At 38.3% G+C, this 24238-nt stretch overlaps 4 protein-coding genes across 7 annotated transcripts; 3 read left to right on the top strand and 1 right to left on the bottom strand.

Annotated features, from left to right (window-relative positions):
• Positions 1-286: 286 nt before the first annotated feature.
• Positions 287-1519, top strand: LOC128871781 (3-oxoacyl-[acyl-carrier-protein] reductase FabG-like). Its single transcript, XM_054113847.1, has one exon. It carries the CDS (start codon positions 627-629, stop codon positions 1404-1406), a length of 780 nt encoding a protein of 259 aa, XP_053969822.1. The 5' UTR covers positions 287-626; the 3' UTR covers positions 1407-1519.
• Positions 1520-7420: 5901 nt separating this feature from the next.
• LOC128871779 (3-oxoacyl-[acyl-carrier-protein] reductase FabG-like) lies at positions 7421-8472 on the top strand. The gene has a single exon (XM_054113845.1). The coding sequence runs from the start codon at positions 7529-7531 to the stop codon at positions 8309-8311; it is 783 nt and encodes a 260-aa protein (XP_053969820.1). The 5' UTR covers positions 7421-7528; the 3' UTR covers positions 8312-8472.
• A 473-nt stretch (positions 8473-8945) lies between these two features.
• Positions 8946-10490, bottom strand: LOC128871780 (60S ribosomal protein L13a). The gene is made up of 3 exons (XM_054113846.1): positions 10412-10490; positions 9746-9986; positions 8946-9372 (listed from the first exon to the last, which is right to left on the bottom strand). Exons 1-3 carry the CDS (start codon positions 10430-10432, stop codon positions 9017-9019), a joined length of 618 nt encoding a protein of 205 aa, XP_053969821.1. The 5' UTR covers positions 10433-10490; the 3' UTR covers positions 8946-9016.
• A 761-nt stretch (positions 10491-11251) lies between these two features.
• Positions 11252-15089, top strand: LOC128871778 (src substrate cortactin). 4 transcript variants are annotated; one of them, XM_054113841.1, is made up of 6 exons: positions 11252-11431; positions 12263-12438; positions 12520-12923; positions 12985-13106; positions 13202-14155; positions 14213-15089. In XM_054113841.1, exons 1-6 carry the CDS (start codon positions 11357-11359, stop codon positions 14300-14302), a joined length of 1821 nt encoding a protein of 606 aa, XP_053969816.1. In that variant the 5' UTR covers positions 11252-11356; the 3' UTR covers positions 14303-15089. The 4 variants fall into 4 exon arrangements, with proteins under 4 accessions (XP_053969816.1, XP_053969817.1, XP_053969818.1 ...); XM_054113842.1 differs by lacking the exon at positions 11252-11431 and adding an exon at positions 11879-11979; XM_054113843.1 differs by lacking the exon at positions 11252-11431 and adding an exon at positions 11904-12002.
• The last annotated feature ends 9149 nt before the right edge of the window (positions 15090-24238 follow it).

Here is a 24238-nt window from a genome sequence, read left to right as displayed (position 1 = left end):
GAACGTATTATTAGCCAGTTATTTTGCTACAAGGCTGACCATATTATGGCTTTACCCGATAAACGACAGTGTAAAACATAAAATTAATTAACTTAAAACGTTTTATGTAAAATTTTAATTATGGGTTAGCATTTTTCACGGTGTCAAGAATAATATTTGTCATAGCATAAATGCATTCGGATGTTTACGGTTGCCTGTGGTGTAGCAATCGCTATTAGAATAAAAAATTAATGCTCAGGAAAGTGTCAAACCCGGACCGACGAAATGCATTTAATCGTTCAAATGCGGAAAGTAGAGATGAGAAGACTCATCTGCTTTCCACAACCCAAACGAAATCAATCATCGTGACAGCATTTTTCGATTTCAAATTTTTCCTCAAACTAACTTAAGTACTTTATCATTTTCCGACGGAAACATCGTCATTGATTTCTAGTCTGTTACAACAAATAATTGATTTATGAAACTATCTACAAAATTTCATCATAACTTCATTTTTCCAAATTTTACATACATATGTACTTACAGATATGTGTACATATCAGTTTTAAGGTTTATCGAATTCTTTTGGTCCATTTAAAAAAATCATACTCACAGATTCACAGTCCATTGAGCCCAAAAGTGGATTTATGAATTTCACCAATAAAGTTGTGCTTCTAACGGGCGCAGCATCAGGAATAGGTGCTGCCACAGCCGTTAAATTCTCGGAGCTGGGTGCGAAACTCGCAATTGTGGATCGAAGCAAAGAGGGACTTAAAAAAACAGCAGAGAATTGTTTGAAATACGCCAAGTCCAAAGATCAAGGTGAAATACTTCAATTAGTCGGCGACGTTAGCCAACCTGAAGATCTCGAATGCATAGCAAAGCAGACGATTGATAAGTATAAAAGGTTGGATGTGCTGGTTAACAATGCTGGTATCATGGAGGATGGCACGATTGAAAACACGAGCCTTAAACAGTTCGATTGTATGATTCATACAAATTTGCGTTCCCAATTCTACTTAACCCTTTTATTGGTACCGGAACTGTTGAAGACGAAGGGTAATATTGTGAATACATCAAGTATATGTGGCATGCGTTCGTTCCCCAACACTTTGGCGTACAACATTTCCAAATCGGGTGTGGATCAATTTACGCGTTGTGTAGCATTGGAGCTGGGCGAGCGAGGAGTACGCTGCAATTGTATAAATCCCGGTGTCATATACACAAATTTGCAGAAACGATATTTGGACGAGAAGGCATATGACGAATTTATAAAGAAAGCAAAACACACACATGCTCTGGCACGTTATGGCCAACCGGTTGAAGTGGCAAATGTGATATGCTTTCTAGCAAGTGATCTGGCTAGCTTTATCACTGGGCACAGTGTACCCGTAGATGGTGGAAGACACGCCATGACACCGCGTTGAATCGCGTTTTCAAAAATGGTATTAAAATGCTGGTGAATTCAAAATTTGCGTATTTTATCCAAATCTGTTTCAATCTTAATTAGGCCTTAAAATAAAAAAATAATGAATTTTAACTAAGTTTTTTTTTTATTTTTGGGCTAAAGAACAAAACAAAACAGTTATTATTTATTATTTTATTGATGCTTCGCAGTTCTTTATTTTATTTCATTTCGTTTTATTCTTTACTAGATTATATTTATATTTTACTACATTTTCTCGTATCGTATTTTATTAATTTTTTTTATTATAATTTTGTTTTAGTTTTATTTTGTTTAATGGCTTAATTTTATGTTTTACTCATTTTGTGTTTTATGCAATTTTAGATAAATTTTTTATTTTATTTTTCATGTATTTTTTTTTTTGTTTTTTTTTGTCAGGACAACTAGCAAGTGTAGCACTCGGACATTAATTGAGCCCATTGTACTACACTTGGATTCCCTTTTAATTTTCTTTAAATCTACCCGATCTCCGAAGAAATCTGAGTAGATTTTGTGGTGCCAAGGAGCCAAGATGGTCGCTTCTTAACATATCAGTGCCAAAGACCTCAAACCTAATTCGAGCGAAGGCGGGGCAGACACACAGGAAGTGGTCCGCCGTCTCATCCTCCTCTTCACAATCTCGGTAGAGTACACTGTCTGAGATGCCCAACCTTTCCATGTGCTTTGCCCACAGAAAGTGGCCCGTCATCAGTCCAACCAGCCGTCTGCACTCCCCTCTGCTTAATAACAGAGGGGTTTGCGACAGTCGATCGGACATGACAGGTAACATCAGTTTAGTCCATCTGCAGCCTCTCTCAGCCTGCCAAGCTCGCTTGTGGGTGGTAGTTACCCATTTGCTAACCGTGGCTGTGATGGCCGCAGAAAGCAGTGGCAAAACGGGCTCTGGCCCAAAGAAGTTGGCCTCAGAGCCCATCTTAGCTAAGAGCTAGAGCCCATCGCGCGTTACCCGCGATACCCACGTGTCCCGTGACCCATGTTAGCATCACTCTATTATGTCTACCGACATAGTTCAGCCTGGATTTACAGGACTTGACTACCCCTGATGTGGTTGGAGGGCTGTCTAAGGCCATAAGCGCAGCTTGGCTGTCGCTGCAGTCACATATAGATCTGCCTCTCCATCGTTTTTCCACAACAAAGTTCATCGCTTCTTGAACTGCATACACCTCCGCTTGAAACACAGATGCATGCATTCCAAGAGCAAAGTGCAGTTTTGTCCCGCTGGATTCCACGTAGACCCCAGAGCCGGAGCCATCCGTAAAAATTCGAAAACAGTGTTTGCCGGGCTCATTTTCTGAGTCTTCCCACAACTGAGACTCTGGTAGCACTACACTGTATCTTTTTTCAAGTACGACTCTTGATGGCATGGAGTCAAGGGGCATGGAGAGAATCGTTGGATCGATGTCCATGCCTTCTCTGTGTTCCAATGCAGGACAAGGGCCGTACCAGTTCCCTTTGTGTTTCAGTCTGCAGATGGCTTTCACGTCCTCTCCCTGGATGAAAGCATCAAGTGGTGGTAAACCAATCAGAGCATCTAGTGCCGGGCCTGAAGTAGTCGGAAAAGCTCCGGCGCAACAGATGGTCACAGTGCGTTGTAGTCTCGATAAGGTCCTCCTGACTCCCACTAGAGAGAGTCTACTCATCCAGACCACTGATGCATAGATGATAATGGGTCTTATCATAGCCGTGTAGATCCATAGGACCTTGCTAGGAGAGAGACCCCACGTTTTCCCAAAGACACCTTTGCACTGCCTGAAAGCTGTCAATGCTTTGGATGCCTTTGTTTCAACGTGTGATTTCCATAGGAGCTTACTATCGAGGATTACTCCAAGATATTTAATTTCCTTGGATTGTGACTCCTTTTATCTTTGGCAGAACGAGTCCATCAAGCTTCCTCCTTCTGGTAAAGAGGACAATACCAGTCTTGGCGGGTTTTCTGTACTTTCCTGCAGATGTTCATACGCGAAGGGCCTGTTCCCAAAGAAGTAACATCGTCCGCATATGCTTGTGCGTAGACTCCCGAATCGTTTAAGGTGGTGAGTAGAGGATCGATTACCATGCACCAGAGCAATGGAGACAGCACACCGCCTTGGGGGCAGCCTCTATTAACCCCAGATGACACCAGCAGATCTTCCTCTGCTCGCACCGAAACGATTCTTTGGGCCAGCATCGAACGAATCCAATTTACTAGCATCCAGTCTACGCCGTGCCTACTAGCAGAGTTACACATACTGTCAAAAGTGGAATTATCAAACGCACCCTCTATGTCTAAAAAGATGCCCATAGCGTAGTCCCTCCTGTCGATGGCCAGCTCTACCCTAGCAACAAGGTTTTGTAGTGCCGACTCGCACGATTTTCCACTCTGATAGGCATGCTGAAATAGAGACAGAGGGTGAGCTTTCAGCGACTTCTGACGTATGCGCAGTTCCACCAGTCCTTCGAGACTTTTCAGCATGAAAGAGGTCATGCTGATGGGTCTAAAGCTTTTGGGGCTGGTGTAGTCGTCGTTTCCAACCTTTGGGATGAAAGCGACCCTCACCTTCCTCCAAGAGCGTGGTATGTAAGCCAATAAGGGCTGTTGCCGGCTGACGCTTATCTGATTACCAGGAAAGTGAGATTCCATCAGCAAGCTGAGTGTCTCACTTTGCCGCTCCGTGAAGGAGCCTTCAGCTTTGCAGTTGGGTCGCTTTTCAGGATCCTAACCAATTTCGCCGTGTCACTCAAAGATTCAATACCGCTGCAGAATTCCCTATATGAGGCTCTTTTCGATTCCCGAATAAGCCTCTTGTAGTTCTTCTGAACATCACGGTATCGCTCCCAGTCCTCTGCAAGGTTAGTCTTGAGGGCCCGGTTTAGAAGTTTTCTCGACTCACGCCGCAACATCTGGAGCTCTCGATTCCACCAAGGAAGCCCGGTTAGGGAGAGGTCGAATTGGGCAGGCTGACTCAAAACATTCGGTTAGGGCAGCGTTGAGTTTCTCAACAGCCGCCTCAATGGCCTGTTCTTTTCGAAGTCTTGGTGGCGTAACGTCAAGGTCCCGAAGCGCCTCCCTAAACTTCTGCCAGTCTGTTTTTCTGGGGTTTCTAGAGGGCAATGGCATTTGTGCCTGCTCGCCACACTGAAACTCAATGTACCTGTGGTCCGAGCACGAATCTTCGGCAAGGACTCTCCAGTTCTTGATTGAACACCCAAGTTTTGAGTTTGATAGGGTTAGATCATGTATTTACTTTATTACTTTTTCTATTAAATAAAACATTATTTATTTTATATTAATTTATTATTTTCATGTATGTAATTTTATTTATTTATTTACTTACGTTTTATTTTAATATTTTTTTGTGATTGCTGTTGTTTTTTTTTTTTGCTTTTTTATTTTAATGCTTTGGTTTGATTTTATAGGTTTGTATTTTTTTTTTTTTTATTAAACGTTTTTTTGTGTTTTAATTTATTCTACTTTCTTTATATTAATTAATTTAAATTTTTATGTTTTATTTAATTTAATGTTTCTTTGTTTTATTTAATTTTAAATAATTTGTTTATTTTATATTTTGTTATTCAATTTTTTAGTTGATTTCACTTAAGTCCACATACATTTCCCTACTTTTTTAAAAATAATAGTTTTCTTAAATTAACTAATTTTTTTATTATTTTTATTAAACAATGTGTAAATGACATTTTAAGTAATTTAGAAATTCCTTCTCGAGCCCCACGTACAAATAAATTGAAATGAAACACCATAATAGGTACATACATATATCTGTTATTAAAAACCATACTCCTGCATATAATAAAAAGGTAATTTAGATAAATGATGATATCGATCTAAAAAGCCCCCAAATGAAGGGTAAAACAATCAAAAAAAATATTTTTTTTAATAATTACATCAATATTGTACCACACAGCCGGGCTAGGTTATTGGAAAGCTTACTTCCATATATCCGGCATGGACCATCATTCATAAGTTGTAAAATTCATTCATTATTGAAAACCCTAAAAAAATTACGGCAAAGTACCATAGGTACAAGAAGTATTTTTTCTTAAATAATGTATTTTGAAGTAAAAACAGTTCTTTGTTCACTCGCGACCGTTTTTAGCATTTTCAGAAATTTCTGAAACTAACAAGACTACTTGATTTTAAGATGTTTCAGAAAATTTTATTTTAGATACTACTGGATATAAAAAAATTAGCTACGGTTTTTAGAATTTTCATTGTTACTTAGAATCCATATCATTTTACAGTTCGTTTGGCTCACGTCGCATATTTTGCAGTTATAGTGAGTTTACTCATCAACTCATTCTCACCTATCTGATGAGAATGCCAAATTCCGAAAAGCCGAATTACTGTGGTTATTGTTTGCAATTATGTGAGCACTCTGTATTATCATTTTTTCTGGGCTGTAGTTGCATTATTATGCTTAATGTGAATGGTTCAGATGCCCTTTTCTCAAGTGGATGACTGTGGCACTGTCTTGATAACCGCTAATCGGTACTTGGCATGATGCAAAGAATAATGAGATGGCGCCCATCGTGGTCCCGTTACTTTGCGCTCAGCGAATTTGACAACTAGTTACGTGATTTTAGCTCCAGTATGGCCAGATTACCATTTTCGTAACTTGATTTATGATTTTTTTTTTGTTATTTTTATTATTTTGTGTCTCGGAGTTTTAGTTCTTTCTTCATGACATTTTTCTAGTTGTTCTAATTAAAATGTCATGTTTTAATAATTATTTAATAATTATTTAATAATTATTTAAATAATTCACTCAGTTTTATTTAGCTTTACTTTTTTTTAACATCTGGTGGCATTGCCCGCGAGTGCAAGTGTTGTTGGTGTTCTTCTGCTTTCGGCAGTCAAATCTCTCTCTCGCTACTGCAGTGTTGCCTAGCTTTGGATATAAAAACGCATTAAAATGCCCATTCAAAGAAAATAACCCAACAAATTTTTATTGAATCACTTAAAGAACTTTGTATGCGTGACAAATTGTCTTTAAAATGTGGGTTTTTTTAAATAAATATGTCATGCTTATGTACAATTTAATTTATGAGGTTTTTCTTAAACGAGACTCTTTTGTTAAGGGAACGGCTTTTTTGCTATATTTGAAGTTATGTAACTAGATAAGGTACTCTTTTTGTAAAAATGTCAGTATGGTTTCTTTAGTATTTTCTGGTAGTTTGTGGCTTATTTTTACAATGAATACAACTCTTAATGTCCTATGTCTCACTAAAGATTTATGACCGGAAGAAACAATTACACCTCTAAGGTTTTAATTCGCATTCAATAAATTCAAAGGCTTTTTAAAATGTGTAAAAAGGTTTTCAATCTTAAGAAGAGTTGGGAGCGGGGCAAATAATATTTTTGCATAACCTTAAATGGAGCCAAAAATTAAATTTGCACTTTCAAATTATCAAATTTTATAAGAGTAAAAAAATTTTCATTAGCACTAAAATCTTCTCAGAGATCTGGTCACATTGCCCATGATTGCGGTTATTGTTGATGTTTATGAATATTCGTTTCTTATTTGAAATGTGCGTTAATAAGAACAAACGGTAACAAACGTTTTAGTGAATATTTACGCAAAAATAAGATATTTCGTGAAAGTGTACTCGTATAAGTGAAAAATAAGAAAACATGAAATGTGCAGTGAAAAATTGTGCTAGTAAGAACCTCAATAAAGCGTGTGATATAAGCTTTTTTATATTATATTTCCAAAGGATGAGGCGCTCTGCAAACAGTGGATGCATTTCTGCCGGCGAGGAAATGCCTTCAATCGAAAAACGAGCTTTATATGTATGAAGCATTTTACTAGTGATAGCATTGAAGCATTCGGTAGCTTTAAATTAAACGCAAAAAGAAACAAACACGAAACTTCAAAATTTTCGCATTTTCGGTATAAAAAAGCACTAAATTTATTGCGAAGAGCAAATGGTTGGCAATACTGCACAACTCAGCAAACGTGACGACACGTACGCTCTGATGGGCGCAATCTTGTTTATATCATTCTTGGGTACTTGGAGTATTTTTTTATTATTTGATATTATCTGATAGACGATTTCACAATTTCGCTGCGTTGTGTCTTTAATGGGAGTATGGATTTCAAGGATAAAGTTGTGTTAATCACGGGTGCCAGCTCTGGGATTGGTGCCGCTGCAGCTGTTCAGTTCGCCAAATTAGGTGCAAAACTGGCTTTGGTTGGACGAAATATGGAAAATCTTAAAGAAACAGAAGGAAAGTGTGAAAATGCTGCTGTAGGTGATGGTTCATCAGCACCGTTGCTCATAAAGACAGACTTGACAGATGAGAGCGCAGTGTCAACTATCATAACCGAAGTTTTGAACAAATTTGGTCAAATTGATGTATTGGTAAACAATGCTGGAATCATCGAGAGTGGTAGCATTGAGAATACCAGTCTTGAGCAGTTCGATAGGATGATGAATGTAAATGTACGTTCAGTGTATCAACTCACTATGCTCGTTGTACCGGAGTTGATTAAAACAAAAGGCAATATCGTTAATGTTTCCAGCGTTTGCGGTTTACGTGCTTTTCCTAATGTTTTAGCTTACAACGTATCCAAATCGGCAATTGATCAGTTTACACGTTGTGTTGCTCTGGAACTTGCACCAAAGGGAGTGCGTTGCAACTCGGTTAATCCGGGTGTCGTAGTTACCAACCTACATAAACGTTCTGGTATGAATGATGATGCTTATGAGAAATTCCTGGAACACTGTAAGACTACACACGCACTTGGACGAGCAGGCGACGCAGAAGAAGTGGCCAATGCTATTTGTTTTTTGGCCAGTGGCATGGCCACATTTACTACGGGGATGAATATGCCTGTCGATGGTGGTAGGCATGCCATGTGCCCTAGATAAGTAGATAGATGCATAAAGCAAATACAATTTTCGTTCGATGTAATACGCTTTAGTTCCTTTTGTACAATATATTTTTCGTTTTTATTTAGGTCGATGATTACTAAATTTACGTATCTGATGTGTAATAAACTAATGGCGGTGTGTAATTAAACCAAAATGTATATATTAGTTTTAATAAAAGAAGGGTAGAACAGATAGGGAAAAGGTAAGCTACATCCGCACGTGAAGATTACTGAAAGGAACCTGGAGGATTTACCGCATACTGCGCGTTAGTTGATAATAACCGAAAAAAAGAATATTGATTAGGTGAATATGAAAATTATCGCAAAAACTGAATGTCAAATAGCAATTCAAACTTTTCCTAAGCCGACATATTTTACAACCATTAGTATCAATAAGTTTGGCGCAATATAACAGGAGTGGTTAAGCAAGTGTACCACAAATCGAAGAAAAGTGCTCTGAATTATATACCAAACAACATTGAAGTTAGTCGAACTCTAACATTGCAGTAAATTATTTATCAAGTTATCCCAAATAATGTCTTTGCTCTACGTATTGAGATATATGTTTGCTTAACCGGTTTAGCTATTTACTTAAGCAGTGAATTAAAGTGTTGAATAATAATAGCCAGGTATATTTTTTACTTAAGATATTCTTTTATTAAAAAATCTCTACTCATTTTATACAAGCAATCACGATACGCATTTAAACTTCGTATCCGTAGGATTTAATAATCTTGTTGAATGGTTCGGCCACCTTCGCAATATTTTCGCGAGCCTTAACCGTTAGTTTCTTCATGATCCTATTGTGTTTCAAGATGACGCGCAACTTTGCCTTGCGTTTCCTTTCCAAGCTCTTGACAACATCCTTGTAATGCCAGCCGACTTCATGTGACAGACGTCCAACTTGGCAGTATTTACGGTCAGAACGTAATGTGAGGATGCGCATGGCAATTGGTACACAGACACGACGACGCTTGTCGTATGGTGGTGGAATACCATCGAAAACACGCAGGCGGGCAAGTGCAGCTTGACCACGCTTTGTTTTATGTGGAATCATACCTAAAAACAAACAAATTATCGCAAATTTTAAAAAAGTAAATCTAAGTTATAGAAATAATATTTTAAATCGTGTTTCAGTTTTTAATTTTGTTACATTTCTGTTTCAAATAATGTAGGTAAGGTATATCCTTCATCACTAGTTTTGGAAATATTTTTACCGTCACAATAAGTTTTCGTTGTTTGTTACATACCTGAAATATGGAAAAAAAACGTTTGAGTACATTGAAATATGTTTATATCTACAATAATGTATACTTAGGAATCAGTTATTAATTTGTTACATGATTTTATTCAAATAATGTAGGTAAGGAAAATATAATTCATCATACAAAATAGTAGCAGCGAGCTATAGCTACTTTTACTGGCATCTTACCTCGCACAGCTTTGAAGAAGATGCGTGATGGGGCACGGAAATGATATGGACCACGAGCAGGATTTACATTACAGCGTTTACGCAAGTAAGCCAAGTACTTTATTTTGTTTCTGTAGAAGTGTCCTGAGAGGTTCAACTCTTCACAACGAACAACAGCTACTTTACCACCTTGCAACAGGTATTTGGCAACAACGGAGGCCAAACGGCCAACCAGATGGCCACGACCATCAATAACAACGGCCTGAAAGTATACAAAACAACATTGCAATATTAAAATCATATAAAAATGAGGTTAAGTTAAAAACTAGATCACAACAAAATGCATATTTAGGCACCCAAGCAATATATTTCGTAATTTGTTAACAATTTACACAAATACATGTTTTATTCACATTAATGAATAATGAAGCTTATTTTTCTAAAGCGTAGACGTTTTCGTAAGCTTTAGATGTCACAAATATTCCTCCACGAATCAAATAGGCACGTGTAACACCGAGCTCGGGTTTGACAAACGATTATCAAGCTGATTTTTCACTTTTTGAAACACTTTTCGGATCAAATTTGATAGTTGCGAAAAGTTAACGACATAACGCACAATTTTCTTGCATTTTTATGAGTTTTTAATACATTTTGCTGCCATTTTCCCATGAAAATACCGCCACTTACCCTATTAGACAAACCAGTCATGTTAAAGAACCGCACGGAAAGAAATGGCCGAATATTGGCTTCGTGCGACGGAAGTGCTGTTCCATTCCACTTCGATATTTCTATTTGACAAATTATCGAAATGCTATCGATTGAGCGTGTTCAGCGAACTGCTATCATTATAAAAATAAAAGATTTCTTTTCTAAAAACTAACAAAAGGAATCGAGCAAAATAATTCGGCATATACTGATGGTTGAAACGACTTACTCAAATTAATCTATTTATTTGCAGCAATTGATCTGTTTTTTTATCTTTCTTTTACTCCATGCTCTTTTAACAACCAATATATAACAAAGTAACAAATTTAATTGGATCAAATACCCAGAAGGAATGTCATATACAGTCAAGCTTCTATATCCGAATCCCCACTATTCAATGAAAATGTTTGACTTATGGATGCTTTGAGTTACAGAATATACTTTTTGTTTTTTAAGATAATGGTAATTTGTAAAATACATATTAAAGAATGAGCACATTTATTGATTTGAAATCAAATTTATTCTAAATGCATATGTAAAAGTTCTAATGAATTAAAATTATCGGATATCAGAGAACAAAAACCTACTTTAATTTTAGATATTTCAGTAAATAGTTATTCTAATTTATTCAAAGTATTTTAATGATGTTTTTGTTCCACCAAAAATATTCGCCATACATATACGGGGAATGCTGTTGTCAGTCCTTGGCCGGATATAAATCCGTGCCGTTGGGGTTACGTAGAACCGATTGTCGTAAGAACATTAATGATCGTCAGTGGTGGTTTGCAAATATAAATGCAAACTTCTAAAGTAATCTCTTACATTATCATCGGTGAATAATTTCCGTCACAGAACCCTCATCACCCCTTCCCATTCCGCTGTGATCCGAAATTGCTCAGTTAGTGCTACAGTGCCTCATAATGCCACATGGACTCTGTGAAAAAGAAGATACTTACAAAAGAAAACCTCTTCGTTTTACAATGGATAAGTACAAGAATAACGGTATGTTATCAAGAACACCTCTAAAAATCTTTTTACTATGGCACAAGTGCTTCCCCAAATAAGGGATTCATTGAAAAACTAAACAACAACATAATTTTAAATTTCCTCTAAAAAATCCGACTTAGAGAAGTATGTGAGAAGAAATTCGGAGAAATTCGAATTAGAGAATTTCAAGTTATTGTATGAGTGTATATTGCACTTTAAAGGCTATTGCCACTCGATTAACTAGGCATACATATATATTCAAACCTATAAAAATGTATTCCATGGAGATGATCACTTATGAAAGTACACAAGTCTGCACTTGCTTAGAGGTTTTATGCGAGTACGACTAAGTATTTTTTCCGTGCATTATCGCCCATAACATATAGCTTTAATCCGTTTGAAAGTGCTTGTGGGTCGGGGTCTGTTTAATAATATATCTTTTTGGGTCCTTCATCAATGTTCCAATTGTCAATGCACCATTTCTCTTCAGTATGTCTTACAACAATTAGCTGTCAAAAGTGAAGAAGAAGCACTTGCTACATTTACAAAACTGAATCATTTAGGTAGGAAAATATTTCTCTAATTTGTAAGTTTTTATTAATATATTGCACTGTACGAGTTCAATTAAAACATAATATATAAATCTGTAGATAGCAACCATCCCGCAAATAAATAAATATTAGAAACTATTATCAATACATTTCATGAAATGTGAAACCGGCTGACCACTCCCTATAGATAAAGAATATGGAGCAAATTTGATTGTAACCTTATCTTGCTTTTCATTCATAACGTTAAGTGATGACCATTATTTTAAGTGACTAATTCATAATACTTTTTTAACAGTTAAATTTGAGCAAAATGTGGAAAGCCACAGCAGGTCTGCAACTCCAGAATACTCAACCGGAGGCGAATGACGATTGGGAAACAGATCCGGACTTTGTAAACGATGTTAGCGAACAAGAACAGCGATGGGGATCGAAAACGGTCGAGGGAAGCGGGCGAACAGCAGGTGCCATCGAGTAAGTTGCCTTTTGATTACTCATTTGTGTAAAGCAGTATAATAGTACATATTTAATGATTCATTTGTAACATGCATACAGTATGGAGAAATTACGTTTTGAAACTGAAAAGGCAGATCAAGACAAAAAGAGAAAGGAATTAGAGGAGCAAAATCCAGGATATGGTTATGGTGGAAAATTTGGAGTCCAAACAGATCGAATGGATAAGTCAGCGGTTGGGCACGATTACCGTTCCACTGTAGAAAAACATGCTTCTCAAAAAGATTACAGCGAAGGATTTGGTGGGAAATTCGGGGTGCAGAAAGATCGTGTCGATAAGTCAGCAGCAGGCTGGGATCATATTGAAAAAGTGGAAAAACATGCTTCTCAAAAAGACTATGCGACCGGTTTCGGTGGCAAATTTGGCGTTCAATCCGATAGAGTAGATAAATCGGCTGTAGGTTGGGACCACGTCGAAAAAGTAGAAAAACACGAGTCCCAAAAAGGTAAGCAAGATATGGAAAAATTACTCAAAGGAATAATAAATCGATTTTATTTTCGTTGAAGATTATTCGAAGGGATTCGGTGGCAAATTTGGTATTCAGGAGGACCGTAAAGATAAATCTGCTATGGGTTGGGATCATAAAGAAGCACCACAAAAGCATGAAAGCCAAATGGACCATAAAGTTGTGAGTTAATTTTATCTCCCGCTTACTTTTTTTAATGTTAAATTACAATACATATATGTAATTATAAATATTTATGAGCTTTTATTGAATTTTAGGGTTTTGGAGGTAAATTCGGCATACAAAAAGATCGTATGGATAAGTCGGCTGCTGGATTCGATGATGCTGAAAAGCAACAGATTGGCACCACTTATACTAAAGTAAAACCGAATATCGAAGGAGCCAAGCCTTCGAATTTACGTGCTAAATTTGAGAACCTAGCTAAGAACTCAGAAGAAGAAAATCGTAAGCGGACTGATGAACAGAAGAGATTGCGAGAAGAAAAAGATCGTCGTGATCGTGAAGAAGCATCTAAAAGAACTATAATTGAAAATACGCCACTACCAGCGGCAGAAGAAGCACGAGCTCCGCCGGCAAAGGGCAGTCGATCGTCGATTTCGACGGGTCGGGAAGGTGGCATCAGCAATGCAATTAGTGCTTTTAATCAAATGCAATCACCGACAACAGAAAATCCTACTGCAGTACGCAAAGAACCTATAATCATTCCAAAAGCCGAGCCTGTTCAAGTGTCTAAGCAATTGGAAGAGAAACAAGAAAACCAAGAAGTTCAACTGGCCGTTAATAACGTACAAAAAAATATCACTGTTACCCGACCACCACCTGATGTCATCCCTTCTATTGAAATACAGAATATAATAACACCACCACAATTATCGTCCCCAGAATCGCCAATACAAGAACCAGTCTACGAGAATAGGGCCAGTGTTGAACAAAACCAACATCAGCAGCAACAAGAATCAAAACATCAAATCAATCAATCACCGCCAGTAAACGCTAAGAAAGAAGAGGAAGTAGCAACAATTGACAATACTGCCGCTCCTACAGCAGCTCCGGATGCAGCTTCTGAAGAGGCCATTTATGCCAATTCCGATAATTTAGCTGACTACATCGAAGACACGGGCATCCATGCGATTGCTCTCTATGATTACCAAGCCGCTGATGACGACGAAATATCATTTGATCCCGACGATACAATCACTCATATCGAAATGGTAAGAAAGCTTAATTAAAATTACTAAAATCTATTTATATAAGTCTTGGTTTTATAGATCGATGAAGGTTGGTGGCGTGGATTATGCAAGAACCGTTATGGTCTCTTCCCAGCAAATTATGTGCAATTGGTAAATCAACAAGCATGAAAACATTTAGATGATCTCTAAAGCATTTTTCTTCAAATCTGAAAACTGTTGTGCTTCGTTCAGCTCAAGTAGTCAAGATAAATTGTTTGTAAAGTATCGTTTTTTACAATAGGATTAACTTAACTACAAAAAAACGTTATACAAAAATTCATGCTTCCTTCAATACTAAAAACCAAGACAATGCAGAAATACTGCAGATATATTAATATTACTTAAAGTGATTCAAAAATACCAGTTTTTCATGTATCATCCCTAACCAGTATTTACCTCAACTGCATAAATGCAACGAATTGTTTAACAATAGTACATGTTTTATTATTCAAATTATTGGTTCTTTCATCGAGGTCGCAAAGTTCATCTGTGTATTTACATTTTGAAAAAGATTCATTTGTTTTTAGCGTATTTTTTATAAAAAATGTGCAAATTAAGTTAAAATTTTTTATACACTAACATATAATGGCTAACGTGGAACTCTTACTGGATTCCACTTGCAAATATAGTTGTGACGAACGTACTAAACACTAAAAGAAATTGCCAGAAGCACACAGAAAAGTGTGCAAAAATTTGAAAAAAGAATTAGAAAAAATCCTTTCTTGAAAAGTTGTTATTTCTACAAAAAAGTTTGGTAAACGTTTGCAATAAAAAAAATGTTTGAAAGAGTTTTGAGAATATTGTATTAAGGATTTTACATTTTTAATATGTATGTGTATGTTTCGGGTTAAAAGCTTAAAAGTTACCAAGTAGTATATTTGTATAAAATATTAAAATAAAGAACTTACAAACTAAATAGACTCTTTGTTTTAAAATTTTAGGATCGGCGTTCAATTGAACAATTTTTGTAGTGTGATCGAAACCTGGTCACCATCTTTTCAATTATAATAATAATATTTCAGTGTATAATTCTATACCCGTTTTTATGAGTTTCACTAAGATCTGTGTAAGCAAATCGTGTAAGTTGGATGAGATGATTTCTAACGCCCCTAGGAAGGTTGTTGTTGTTGTATCAGCAAAGACATTCACCATACATGTACGAGGTGTGCTGCTGGAGTGACAGTCCTTGGCCGGATATATAGTAAATCCAGGTTGTTCCGATAACCTAGAACCGAATATCAGGGGGAACGTAGGTCTCGGAAGGGTCTCCGCTTTCAGCAGTTACTTGCAGTACCATCCAAGCAGAAACTGCTTGCTGAGAATTGTTTTATGCCCCTCAACTTAGAAGACCTCAGAAGCCGAATTCGGTATTTGATAGGTTTGTAGCTTCATCCACTGCGCACTTCTAGGCCGGGGCGATCAGATCGGCTAGCAAAGTTGCTAGCAACTTTTATTTTTCTTTGCGTCAGGTGCTATCGGCTAGCGATTTGACGATCATGTTGGAGCTTTGGACTTAAGTTGTGATAGCTCTTGCATGCGGCGAGAAGGAGAGTGACATCCAGTAACTTGGGCTAATTAACAGTCGGAGTTGCTGGGTCATCAACTTGGATGTTGGAATTTGATCTCATTCGTCAGTGTGGTATAGAATAGTCGTGCATTTTGTAGGGCAGAGCGTTGTTATTATTGTTGTTGTTGTAACAAGATGTATGGGGGGAAAGGTGCTGGAGTGGCAGTCTTTGGACGGACATAAATCCGGGCCGTTTCGGTAACGTAGAACCGGCTGTCGTAGGAACGAGGGTAGAATGTTAGGCTAGGCGCAGTGAAAAAATCAGACACAACCGTTTATCTTCAAATATAAGCCATTAATGTCACCAGCGAACGCCAATATCGAACAATCATCAGCAAAAGAGATCAGTGAAACTCCCCTAGTGCTTGGTGCGATTTCAAGACAGAGATGTTGAGTAGGAAGGAGAGAGGATACCACACTGTTATAACACCTGCACTGCCAGTGCGGTGTAGTCACCGACCGTTATCGTCTAACTGTCTAACTCATCTAACGGAAGGCCTTGGAAACATGCTGTTTCGGCAGGTTGGACGGAGAGAGGTGTCAGGTCAGTAGGTTAAAGTGGGTATCTGCTAGGTGGTTAGTATCGGGCGGGGTACCTTCACCTGCCAGACGCATTATCCTTCTGTTTGCTTGATGCTTGATTTCGAAAGACTGCGTATGATTATCAATCACAAAGATAATTCGCCGATCACATTTTCAGTATCAGTAGGAGATTGGAAGACTACGACTGGCACGGCATTGCATTATGTGAAAGTATAAGTATATACTTTTCTAAGCAAGAGATGTTCTGCTCCATCCTGTTAGTCTCACTAGATAACTGTGACCATATTTGAAATGGAAATCATCGATCACAATATTATATTAAAGAAACTCTCTCTTGATGAGTCATTATTTCCACTTTCTGGTCAATCCTATTGGTATATAGTTTATTTAATGAGGAGTAGCTCATCATTGGCGCCTACCTTTCTGGAAATGGAAATGCCTGCATACCATTTAGAATTGTGGCCGTGTCTTCGGTCTGAAAAAAACATTAACATTCGCTTTAAAGTATTTTATTGGTTTTCATGACGCGTGAGAGATCCTCATAGTATATGTACCCATTAAAAAAGGGATTTTTTTTTGTTTTTCAAGCTCTGTCATGATTTTAATATTCAACTTTTATTAGATGAATTTTTAAATTTTAATACATATCATACGTAAGTAATTAATAGCACATTACAAAAAATTTAATTTTTTTCTATTGGGACATACTAGGTTGCTCAATAAGTTTTACGGGGGAAAACACAACTTCATGGTTTGAAATACACTTTATTATTCACACGTATATAGTCTCCCTGAACCTCAATACACTTGTTCCAACGAGATTCCCATTTATGAATTCCATACCTGAAGAGAAGATCTGAAAGGGCTGCAAAATACGCCTGCACAGTTGTTATGACCTCAGCATTTGATAAAAAATGCTTTCCACGCATATGTATATTTGGCTACGGGGAAAATCTGAGAAAATCGCACTCGATCCAGTTAGTTCCATTGCACCTATTGTGCACACAGCTTTCTGAAACCTAGTACTTCAGTCAAAATACTACTTACACTGCCCAAAGAGATGCCTATTGCTTCTACTAAATCTCTTTCAGTCACTTGGCGACTTTCCAATATGATTTCCTGTATTTTTTTACGATTTCTGTTGTTGTTGCTATTTTTTGGCGTCCTTGACGGGGATCTTCTTCAAGGCTTGTACGGCCACGTTACATTCAACAACCCATCTACCTACTATACTAATTGATGGAGAAAAGTTCTTGTATACTTTCAACATTCGTTCATAAATTTCCTTGGCTTTAAACCTTCCAAAAATAAAAATGCAATCAATGCACGATACTTGATTTTTTCTTCTTCTTTATCTTTTATTATAGGCTTTGCCTGTTTTTCTTTACATAACAATACAAACATACGTCATGTATTTCTGCCATGAAAAAGCTCATCATAAAAATATCTGCCGCTCGGAGTCGGCTTGAAACTGTAGGTCCCTCCATTTGTGGAACAACATCAAGACGCACGCCATAAATAGGAGGAGGAGCTCGGCCAAATATATATATATAACAATACATACATATTTACACATTAAAGTTTACTTATATATATTACATTGATACATAAATACATTTTAATATTTAGAAAAATTCTAGAAAATACTGTGACAAAAAAAATTTGGCTAGTACTAACGCCATCTCTTATTGAACAACCTAGTAAAAGTGTCGTTATAATCCGAAAAGTACAGTTACTTTTCTTAAAACAAAAATCAAATTGACCTGTAAATTGATACACTACGAGGTTAAAATGTTTCACAAAATTTGTAAAAAAAATAAAGATCAAATAATGTTTTTCTATCAAAAATTGACCTTATTCGCATGTAACATTTAAAAAAAATAACTGAGGCGAGGGCTATAATTTTATTCTGCAAAAGTGGTCTACTCATGACCGCTTTTCCGGTACAAAAGTGCTGTTGCACAGTATAATTTAAATTTTGCATTAACAACCAGCAATTTAATTCTTATTAGATAGAAAATGTTATGTTGATGTAAGTTGTTTTGTCAGAAGTGTATGTATTTATTTTTATTAAAGTATGCTCGGCGCCAAACAAAGTTGCCTTTTCGAATAAAATGATTTGTCTTTAATGACAATTTTACCTTTGTTCAATAATTAACAATAATTTATAACGCTTTTTTTATTCCATGGATTCTTATTGCCAGGTCATAATTCTTTGCTTGTAATATTTATTATTTATCGGAACTAACCAGTTTAGTTGTTACATTTGTTTTAAGATTTCGAGTACGAGTAAAAACCCTGTGCGCGAAGTTTTACCTTTTTTTGCGAAATGGTTTTGATAGTTGGTATTTCTTAATTGGGGCTTTTTAACTCTTTGTTATCAAATCTGGTTAAATTTTAACTTTTTTTGTAAATAAGTAAGCAATTCTGATAAAATTTTCCACAGGACTATATTATAATATACAAAAGTCATCAACATATGTATGTTACCAAATTTTTCAATCTAGCGGCCTCGAAGGACATTTTCAAGGCATTTATCTCGAAAACTGGAGCAAATGTGACGAAACCGGAACACCATTGCATTCAGATTAAGTGAGGCCAACTATCGAACTTATTTGAACTCTTTTGAGCTGGCACAGTGTAATTAGTAAACTAATTTGTAGTTTTGTTACATTGTATGTATATGTAAGTACTAATACATAGTTCGCTAATAACTGTCTGCATCTACTTTTTTAGACTTATTTATGTACATATATTCACAATAAATTCGTTTGTATATGTATTTACTTATTATGATTCAGTAAATTAAATATTCCCACATACCATATATAGTATACACAGATACATATGTAAATATACAACTTGCTGAGATCATATCGTTTGTTTGCTGAAAGAACGCCATAACTCTATAAATAAAAAAATCGGAAGAACGGCTTTAAAGCTTTAAATTTATGATACCATGTATGCTTCCCTAAGTAAAAGTAAAGACATATTTTGATCATATTGACAACATATTGATTTCAGAAAAGAGGAGCAGATGGTGATTTCTGCATATTTATCTGCTCACCTATCCTCATCTTGTTGGTCTCCTTGCCACGGGGATTAGGCTTAAGGTTTGACCCCTCATATCATGTGGACCAACTCAACACGGACTAAGAGGGAAGCTCCATATGGGGATTGGCTAGCCTTCCATCCGCTTTACGGCGAAATTGGTGGCCATGCAGTCCCCATGCGAAGATAACCGTACCGACGAAGATCCCTTGCTATTCCTGAACCCCCGGCATCTCATTATTTCCTCACCTTGCCCACCCCCTAATCCAAGGTGTTATGCAACCCCGTGCCCATTGGATGATTTCCAGCCAGAGGACTCACCAGATCGGCTGTATCTTAACGGCGCCTCCATAACACCGTGTCGCCTTAGGGACTAACTGTGGCCTTGCAACGGCATGGAGCGCTGCCGTGGTGGACCATTTGAATTCCCCTTTATACTACTTACACTACTGCGCTTGCCTTGTCGAGCAGGTAGTCGTGCCAGTTCTGTGAGTAAGAAAGGATGTAGAGCTAAGCCAACCAAGGTGGGGATGAAAGCAAAAACACGCTACAAAGCTGTGGTCAAAATCTGCGACCGATGTATGGTATGACCAATCTGACGTAAACTGAAGAGGAACGATTGGCATGGGCTAAAAATAAAGTTGACAAGGGCTGGGCTCACTTTGCAAATCGCGCTGAGTGTGCTGTATCAAGGAGTTGGCCAATAAGGTTGAGGAGAGACTGGCCTAAAAAATGCAGCGATCGACCGAAAGTAAAGGTGGGCATCCTACCACAAAAAAAGTGCAAAAACGTTGCTGCAACACGTGAGTGAGATTGCCAAAAAGCACCTGTCTGTGGCACTTATTAATCGTGGTAACCCGCTGGGGCAAATGTCGCAGGAGCAGTTGAAATCAGTGGAAATGAAGCTGTTGGAACCCTTTTTCGCAAGAATGGACGCGGATCCGAACACATCTATGCCTACATTCGATTGGGCAGGATGGTTCAGCGACGTCAAAATCATAAAAAGCAAGGACGAACCCTCTCTCACATGGGTTAAGAAAGCTGTGAAGAAGCTTCAAGGTCTATGGGAAGGTGTCGCACTTGAAATAGTGGTTCGCAGCTGTTCTACCGTCGATACCAGAGGCGAAGGTATTAATACCGCGCACGGTAAACCCGGAGCATGCAATACTACAAATGCAGAACAAAAATGTACCTACCGACGACTGGAAGGTGTTGAAAGTGGCTAACTCAGCGAGCACAGAGGGAAACCAGAACTACATCCTCTAGATAATTAATACGGCGGAGGGCATTTTGTACGAAGGATTTGGAAAAATTGCGTGGAGCAGGAGTGTGTTCCTTTGTTTCAAAAAACGCAACCCCACGCATGAAAACGAATACAGGCTCAAGACTGGGGAGGTGGAAAAGGATCTCGGCATTAAAGACATCCTCGAAACCTTTCTTAACATCTTGGACGAGAAGGTGGGTGAGCTGGAGCAGGTATCCAATCCCGTGAAGGAACTAAATACTGATGATGACGTCCTTAAAATTAACTTTCACAAATGCAAGGAAGACCCAGTTGAGTTCCTTCAAAATTTAGAGGGGGTCAACTTCGACATGGCTCTAGTCCAGGAACCACGGGTCAGTTCGGGAAACGTGGTATCTGGACTGGACGCACCAAACTAAAACACATCCTGCCCGAACTCTACGAACAGGGCAAAAGTAGTAATATTTGTTAAGAAAAGTGTATGTTCCTACTTTAATACCAATCTCTCCACAGATGACCTGACAGTGGTGACTATTCAGGGATGCACGAATGAAATACTACTTCTTGGGTCCTGCTATATGTCACACAAGAGGGAAGCACCGCCGGATAAGCTTCGTAGGCTGGTTAAGGAAGCCGAGCGAAGGAAGCTAGCTCTAGTTATTGGCTCCAATGCTAACTTTCATCACATTCTCTAGGGGAGCTCCGACATAAACCATAGAGGTGAGTACCTACTTAACTTTATTTTACAAACTAGCCTAGAAATAGCAAACCGGGGAGAGGAACCAACATTTATTACACCTACCCCCAAAAATGTTCTAGACTTAACTCTGTTTACGAATAACTCTACGATTGTGGACGAATGGAGAGTATTAAAAACGCCATCTTTCTCCGACCAGAAATACAAACAATTCAAAATAACATTCTCGCCCAATCTAAAGAGCAAAACCTTCAGAAATCCTTGAAACACACCAGGAATCTGTTTAGGAAAGTGCTATTGAAAAACCACTGAGGCCTCGCAGGTTCAGCTCCTGTGTTGAACTGGGAGAGAGTGTTAGACCGATAACAAGAGCACTTAATAAAGCATATCACGTAGAATGCACTCCTCTACGCTTAAAACGCAGATCACAGGCACCTTGGTGGAAATATAAGCTTGGCTCGAGGAGCTGATAATGAACCCTGCTGGGAAGCGTATAATGATCTACGACGAGCATACAAGAACTAGGAGCGTAAAGTCAAGAGAGAGTCATGGAAAGACTTCTGTCAACAACACAAACGAAGCTGCTAGGCTCAGAAAATTGTTATTAAAACACCCGACTATGTCTAACTTAATACGTAAATCCAAAAGAGACTGGACTGATAATTATGAAGAATCACTACAAGATTTATTCAGTACGCATTTTCCAGGATGTATAGACTATTTAGGTCAGAAGCCTGTAAGAAATAGCGTAGTAAACATCCCGAAAGACATTATTACAACGCAAGAAATAGAGTGGGCAATAAGCACGTTTGACTCATTTAAATCTCTAGGTTTAGACGGAATTTTTCTAGCCACGCTCCAAAGGATGGACAATCTGCTGATACCATGGCTAAAGGCGATATACACAGGATGCCTGAGGTTTAACTATGTGTCAATGCTCTGGAGAGAAGCACGGGTTGTGTTTATACTGAAAGCAGGTGAAAGCAACCCCATACTCTCATTCCTTCTGAAAACGCTTGAGAAAATCCTCGACCCCCACATTACTAAAGGCAGATCCACAGAGACTGCGTTACACTCACTAGTGTTAGGTATGGAGAGCTCTAGAGTAAAAGGAATACGCTTTAGGAGTATTTCTAGACATTAGTGGTGCATTCAACAATGTGTCGAGGGAAGCCATTTTAAGGGGCTTAGATACAACAAATACAGAGCCCGCTGTTTATTCATGGATGGATAAAGAACCTTCTAGGTTGTAGAATAATACTTGCAGAATTGAACGAAGCTAGGCTCACAAGGGGCGTTCTATCGCCACTTCTCTGGTTACTCGCAGCTAATGAGCTATTAACGAAATTTGAAAGCATCGCTCCTAAACTAATAGCATGTGCAGATGACATAGCCATAGTATATAGTGACAGCTAAGTACTTAGATACCGTGAGCGACATAATGAATAACATACTCGCAACAGTACATCAATGGTCAACTCAAACAGGCTTGGGGCTAAACGCCGATAAAACGGATAAGATACTTTTTATTAGAACGTACAAGATCCCCAATTGGCACCCCCCAAGCTAAGCGGCGCAGAACTGACTCTTAAAGACCATGCAAAGTACCTTGGAGTAATTTTGGATAGCAAACTATCATGGAAGCACAACATATTGGAGAGGAAGAAAAAGGCCAGTAACCCTCTATATGCATGTAAAAGAATGCTGGGAGTTACATGGGATCTATCTCCTTCAATAATGTATTGGTGCTACGGAGCTGTAATAAAGCCAATATTACTCTACGTTGCTCTAGTGTTATTATTAAGAAAAACAACACATAAAACTCCTATGGAAAGTATTCAACGACTTGGTGAACTCTGCACTACAGGGGCAATTAAAACTACTCCTACGGCAGCACTTGAAAGAATACTTGACCTACCACCGATTGACATTGCTAGATCTGCCGCAAGACTTAACACAACGGCTGAATTTACCTGTAAAATATTCGGATATAGCTCATAGAATACGGACTATATGACTCCGAAATACAATTGGGTGAAGAGATTCCGAACAACAATAGAAGAAGAACCTAGCCCCAATACGCTTAATATATTTACTGACGGCTCGAAAATGATGGACGGAGGAGGTACAGGGATTTATTGGGCAGTCCTAGACATCGGGCGGCCAATACAGGTCCCTGACCACTGCAGTATTTTTCAAGCAGAAGCCTTTGCGGTAGGAAAGGCTGCAGAAATAGCTCTAGCAAGGACAGCGAGCAACCCAGCGACGACGTTCCCACCAGGGTAGTGGGCAATTGCAGCAGCTCGCCTGACATAACAATAGCTAGCGCTGGTCTGATAAATAACATAACCTGGCGACCTATGCTATCGCTTGCATCAGACCACTTGTCCATTATTGTCTTGATTGAGGACCTGTCGACTTTGTTTCCGCGAATCACCGATCCTATATTAACTTTAACAAAGCTAATTGGGTTGAAGCAGGCGAATGCGCATTCCGCAAGATGCTCACAGCAGCTCCAGCTCGCTTCATCCCCGCTGGAAGGCTCAAGGACATTCGTCCTAATATCCCAGCCGAAGCAGCCAGTTTAGCAAACGAGCGTGACTACCTACGCCAGGTCGATGCCGGGGATCCCTGCATAAGGGATCTCAATTTGGAGATCCGGCAACTGGTAGATCTACATAAGTGAACCAAATGGGTTGAGCACCGGAAGTCTTTCAATTTCACTACTGGTGCGAGTAAGCTCTGGTCCGCCGTTAGGTCCCTGTCGAACCCAACGAAGCACAACAACATCACTTTCAACGGTTACACTTCGTCGGACCCGAAGAGTTGCGCGAGCTAAAGGGTTTTTTAAAAAGAGGTGTTATTTTGATATTCAAAGAAAAAGGCTATTTTTTAATATGAATGATCGGATGTTTATTTCATTATAAAGAGGAAGGTATGCGCTAATAGTGGAAAATAACATTG

Source organism: Anastrepha ludens, chromosome 2 (assembly GCF_028408465.1).
Source record: "Anastrepha ludens isolate Willacy chromosome 2, idAnaLude1.1, whole genome shotgun sequence".
Lineage (NCBI taxonomy): Eukaryota > Metazoa > Arthropoda > Insecta > Diptera > Tephritidae > Anastrepha > Anastrepha ludens.
This window is presented reverse-complemented; position numbering and strand designations above follow the sequence as displayed.